Raw genomic sequence first — 6,000 nt, 5'->3', positions numbered from 1 at the left:
GTGAGGAAGACCACAGTCCTGGATGTTATGAGGCGGCTGCTGCAGCCCAAAAACGTGATGGTGTCCACAGGCCGGGATCGCCAGACCAACCACTGCTACATCGCCATCCTCAACATCATCCAGGGGGAGGTGGACCCCACCCAGGTAGGTGAGGCCCCTTCGTTCTACCCCTGAACCTGCAGGGGTAGAGGAGAGGCTACCACCACCACTTCTGCGCCCACCCCAGGTCCACAAGAGCCTGCAGAGGATCCGGGAACGCAAGTTGGCCAACTTCATCCCCTGGGGCCCAGCCAGCATCCAGGTGGCTCTGTCGAGGAAGTCTCCATACCTGCCCTCTGCCCACCGGGTCAGCGGGCTCATGATGGCCAACCACACCAGTATCTCCTCGGTGAGTCTCACAGCTCGCACCTAAGTTCTTTGTTCCCTAATCAGTTTCTTAATTGAGCTTCACCTGTCCACATCCCTGCTGCCCCTGCTTCTGGCTTTTGACTTCGGGGATAGCCTGGCCTTGATTCCCTGGCCCTCTGGGCCGTATTGAAATTCTGTGTGACCCCTGTTTTCTGCACACCCCAAGCTCTTTGAGCGGACCTGTCGCCAGTATGACAAGCTGCGGAAACGGGAGGCCTTCCTGGAGCAGTTCCGCAAGGAGGACATCTTCAAGGAGAACTTTGACGAGCTGGACACATCCAGGGAGGTTGTGCAGGAGCTCATCGATGAGTACCATGCAGCCACGCGGCCAGACTACATCTCCTGGGGCACCCAGGAGCAGTGAGTTCCCCGGACAGGGACCCTTTTCTGCCTTACTGGTTGGCCCAGGCCTTGCCTGACTGACCACACCCTCAGAGCACAGATCAGGGACCTCCCACATCTGCTCATACACACACGTACACTCACTCTCTGTTGGCCTGAAGACACATTTCCTTTTCCTCTTATGAGACATTTTAATAAAGCACTAGCTATAAATCAAGTCACGGGTCTCTTTCGAGGCTTTGGAACCTGGGAAAGGGTAATGCCTGTTGTTTCTCCCCCACTTCCAGCATCTTCAGCTCTAGGCAAACGGCCTCCCCTTGCTTTTCCTTCTCCCTGGTTTTGGAGAACACAGGTGAGGTTGACCCACCTGAGAAATTCCTTTCCAGGGTAAATAAAGGCCCACAGATAGGACCTCGCCCACTGTCTGACACAGGGTCTGGGCCTAGGCTCCTCCACTCCTCACTGTCCCCCCCTCATTGTTCCAGCTGAGCATTTCACCAGTTGCATGTTCCCACATCAGAGTACCCTCTTGATCATCACAGCAGCAGGCCTGAGACCACCACCCCTGCCTGCCACTAGGCCCTGGGCAAGCAGTGGAGTCAGCCCAAGCATATTTAAGCCTCTTGCAGGCAGGGCGGTGCTGGAGAGCCAGTGCAGGAGAGCCACTGGATCAGGCAGCTGGAGTCTCTAAGAAAATCAAGTCAGGAGAGCAGATCCAAAGCCTAGGCTGTAAGCGGGGCCAAACTGGGGCCCACGGTTACGGTGTCATTTCTATTTGCAGAGGGGTCTCCAGTTATTTAAAGGGCCAGTGCCTTCTACTTTGGGAAGTAGTAAATACACAGAGGCCTAAATCTTCAGCGTCAAAAGGGCAAAGCAGGTTGTCCTTCCACTGTGGCAGCCCTATTAGGCTCTTATACACCTCAGAGGTGGGGGTTGTAGTAGTGATAGCTAATGTGTGCATGCATACACTGCTAAGTACTTTACCTACATTATTCTGTTTAATCCTCATGACAACCCTATGAAGTGGTAGATATTATTAATTCCATTTTATAAAGGAGCAAACAGGGCAAGAGTGGTCAGTTTACCAAGTCACCCAGCTAGTAAATGGCAGAGCTGGCTCAGACTCTGGTGTGACTGACTGTTATCTGTGTTCCTAACCACTGCACCATCCTGCCTTCTGTGATCTCTTACAGGGCTAGCATAGAATTGGCCCATTTCTGAGCTCTCTGGTTGTCAGAGGATGTGGGGACCTTGAATATCTGTGCAGATAGGGCAGGTTCAGTGTGGGAAGGGGAGGATCAGCCTCAGCTGGCTTCAGGGACACCTGCAAAGTATGCCCATCACCCAGGTCAAGGCAATTGGTGGCTTGTGGCTGCCCTTTCCTTATTCTCACCCCCCAGAGGGTCAGGCCCAGTAGGATCAGATGGACTGGGGCTTTTAGACCTCAGCATGAAGGTGAAACACCAACCCAAAAAAGCTTCTGCACCTCCTTACCAAAGCTGAAGAAGGCACACACCATGATCAAATTCACCACCGAACTTTGGGCTAATTAAGCCCCACCCTTCTTTTACATTAGAAGGCACATTTGCTCGCTCTTGAACCTATTTATCCTTATTAAACTCTGGGTGTGAGCAGAGCGAGCAGTTTACAGGTTAGACCCTTATGAACAGAGGGGCCCTTTGCAGGACTGATGGGCAGAGAACAGGCAGTCAGAAGCTGCCCCTGGGCTGTCTGAGGGGTGGCAGAGAGGCCGCAAGCCTGTCACTGTCACAGTCAGTGCAGCTAGCCTGTCCCTTATCTGCTGTCAGGGTCTACAGGGGGCTGACCGGGGAGAGCCAGCCTAGCTGCCTGCTCTCCTAGTAGGAAGGAAGGTGACTTCAGTGCAAACCAGGGTGCACTTGGTCCCTTCTTAGCTCTGCCTGTAACTCCTTCAACTACTGGGTACCTTCCTCGGTCTCCCCCTTTACTGCCCCTACTCTCGATTCCTGCCTTGCATCACTTGGGACATCTGTGTGAGTGGCTGGTGCTAAGCAGGGGAGCATGAGCTGCCAGCTGTAGCAGATGTTGAGTGGCCAGCTGCCCTCCAGGCAACAGGCAGTCCCAAGGCCCTTCCTTGCAGGATGCAGTTAGATGGAGTGTGGTGCCCTGCCCACCCTCCCCCAAAAACAAACAAACAAACCCGGTGCTGGTGAGTCGATCCTGATTCATAGTGACCCTACTGGACAGGGTAGAACTGCCTCAAGGGTTTCCAAGGAGCAGCTGGTGGATTTGAACTGCCGGCCTTTTGGGTAGCAGCCGAGCTCTTAACCACTGTGCCACCAGGGAGCCCCAGGAGGGAGGAAATGCCCAGGAAGTCCACAGTAAAAGCTACGTCTGGATAGTATTACGGGCCCAGGGAAGAATACTGGCAACCCGGAGGGGTGAACATGCTGCACAGGTGGGCCTTCTTGGGACCCTCAAAGATGTCTCCTTTCTCTGACTGCTCAGCACCAGGCATTATAAACGCAGCTAAAGCATCTCAGTGCCGCTTCTGAGCCAGGCTCCTCCCCCAAGGCTATTTCCAGATCACCAGTCTCTCTGCACCCGGGCAGCCCCTCCCTGTTCTTGGCCAGCAGCAAACTCCAAAGTTTGTCAACTGGAGGGCAGCGAGGAGGCCAGGTGGAAAGGGAGGGAGGCCTCCGGGAATCAGGGCAGCAGGTGGTGCTGGTGGGGAAAAGTGGTCTAAGAAGCCGCAAGCCACAGAAGTAACTGTACCCGGTGAGAGACACAGGCTGCTGAGGAAAAGTTGGGAAAACATAATGCTCCAGCCAGAAACAGAAGCCTCTTTTTGACTAAATGAATAAGAAAACAGCCATTTGAAGGTAACGTTCCCAGAGCATTCCCAGTGATAAGACCCCGGGGACCCTCAAACGTGCCGGGACAGAGATCTAGGAGCAGGAGGCACAGAGCCAAAAATAGAATTTGGTGTAAACAAAGCTGCAACTTTGCAAAGTGGGTTGAAATGAAGTGGAGATGAAGAGGGGGTGAGCACAAATGGTGGACAGGGAGGGCAGAGTGAGCACAGACTCTGGACAGAAAGTTGGTGGGTCAGTCTGCTGAGCCTTGTCTGTGGTCTCCACCAGTCACAAGCATTCTGGATCTCTAGAAATTGGCACTCCACAGTGGAGAAAGCGTCAGTTAAAATCCAACATACATACAAGACAATTTGGCGGTTCCTCAAGGAATTTCCACAGTAAATCACCAGGCCTTTCTTCCTAGTCTGTCTTAATCTGGAAGCTCTGCTGAAATTTATTCAGCATCATAGCATCACACAGGCCTCCACTGACAGACGGGTGGTGGTTGTGCTTGAGGTGCATTGACAGAATCTAACTGGGTCTCCTGCATGGAAGGCGAGAATTGTACCGCTGAACCACCATTGCCCTGGTGTGAATCTATAGACCGAAACAAATCACAAGGAGAAAGGACAGGGCTACTGGGGACTTTAAAATAGAGGCAATTAGGATGAGGACTCTCATCTTCATAAAGATAGAAGAGAGAGAAAAATCACAGAAAGCACTAAGGGGTTATTCGACTTAGGGTTAAACATACCACCTTGAGTCCATAAGAAAAGACTGAATTTTGTTCGGTATATTCCATTTAAGAAAAGAAAAACAAATAATACATTTTAGAAATATTCCTATCAAAAATAATTTTGAATGTTTTAAGTTATAGGACCTAGAGAGATAAGCTTGCTTATCTGGAAAATTCATGTATCTGCATGGAGAATCTACTTCCCCAACAAGGCTGATAAAAATTACGGCGTAAAACAATGAGGGGCTACTGCTTTAACACTGCAAGAGGCAGCGACCTTCCTTGGGACTACCTGGTACCCTGTTCACACTCTCCTGGCAATACCCCAGTATATTGTAATTAAGGGTTTATTGCCTGTCTTTCCCCCAGCCTATGCCTTTCTTGTGGGCTGGGACAGTGCCTTTTATCTCGTATCCCTGATGTCTACCCTAGGTCCTGGACATTGTAGCTGTTCAACAAACATTTGTTACGTAAATGAAGAAAGCCTGTCAAGGCCATAGCTTCCACTCCCTGCCTTTTCTGTAACAAGAAGATAGTAAAAGTCTTGTCACACAACCAATTAATAGTGTATCCCAGGACAAATTCATGTGTTCACCACATTGGCCTAAAGTTCAGGAATATTGCAATTTTAATACGAGACAACTTTCAGAGAGAAAAGGGGAAAAAAGATGTTATTTCTGCACTAGAAATAAATTTTTTTAATTCCTCTATGCATAATGTTAAGTAAAGATATCCTAAGAATCTTAGCACTGAATAGCTTATGGTATCAGGAACCTAATGGTTTGATGTAGCTGAATTTCTGATATTTGACACTTTGGAAATTTTCCTAAGGGATACATTACATGAGGCGCTATTAGCAAGTGAATGGAAGCACACTGGTGACTACAAATATTTTACTTCCTACAAGATCAAATAATAGTCATGAATCATGAACTGGATCTGTGGACAGCTACATCAAATGAAATGTCAGCAGAAGGTAGGGCAGTTCCAAGGCCCGATCTGCAAAGTCAGTTGGGAAAAGGGGGCAGTCAGAACTGGTACAGATGGAAGGTCACCCACAGGGTAAAACGAAGTTGCCAGCTGGATGCACCCTTCTAAGATAATTTTGTAGTGGCTCACTGTGCTCAAGGAGCACAGCTCCCTGTAGGAGATGGCCAGGGGAGGTGGTGAGGAGTGGGAAAGATCTTCAGGGATTGCCAACCTACAGCTGTGCCAGTGAGGAAATACTGAGTCAAATAGTTCCAAATCTTGTCCAACGACTTGAAAATGATACACCTTCCTTTTCCTAACCTACCATCCGCCTGAGGATTCTCACTATCGCGCATCCTTCCTTGGCATTCTGCCCCAAACCAGGGAGAGCTGTTCCCCCAAACTTCTTTACACTTAGATTCCCATGTTAGAAATGGTTCTACCATAAGAAACGTGCTGAAAGCCCAGGGACAACAATGAATCACAGAGGGCACTGGCCACAGGGATGGTATTTAAAAATACCAGGCGTTCTTGACGTTCACGAAAAGGATGAACTAGAGATGACCAAACAGGGTTTAAGTCAAGGGGCTAAAGAGGGTGTCGCGCGATGGATTGCTTTTGTGTGGCTTTTCTTGCCATGGTCTTGTAACTTCCATCCAAATGATTGGGTGGGACTGTGCAAATAAGGTAATTGTGACCCACAAAGGGTAT

The 6,000-nt window shown here is 49.8% G+C and overlaps 1 protein-coding gene across 1 annotated transcript in view; it reads left to right on the top strand.

Moving 5' to 3' along the window:
• LOC101353370 (tubulin gamma-1 chain) overlaps positions 1 to 1,011 on the top strand; it is a 5,488-nt gene extending 4,477 nt beyond the window's left edge. Inside the window, exons 8-10 of the mRNA XM_023725263.1 lie at positions 10 to 144; positions 227 to 388; positions 575 to 1,011. Coding sequence (XP_023581031.1) covers positions 10 to 144; positions 227 to 388; positions 575 to 772 — 495 coding nt within the window. The 3' untranslated portion in view covers positions 773 to 1,011. The remainder of the gene's footprint in view (positions 1 to 9; positions 145 to 226; positions 389 to 574) is intronic.
• The last annotated feature ends 4,989 nt before the right edge of the window (positions 1,012 to 6,000 follow it).

Source organism: Trichechus manatus, unplaced genomic scaffold, assembly GCF_000243295.1.
Source record: "Trichechus manatus latirostris isolate Lorelei unplaced genomic scaffold, TriManLat1.0 scaffold00294, whole genome shotgun sequence".
Lineage (NCBI taxonomy): Eukaryota > Metazoa > Chordata > Mammalia > Sirenia > Trichechidae > Trichechus > Trichechus manatus.
The sequence above is the reverse complement of the archived record's forward strand: the minus strand, read 5'-3'. Positions and strand labels throughout refer to the sequence as shown.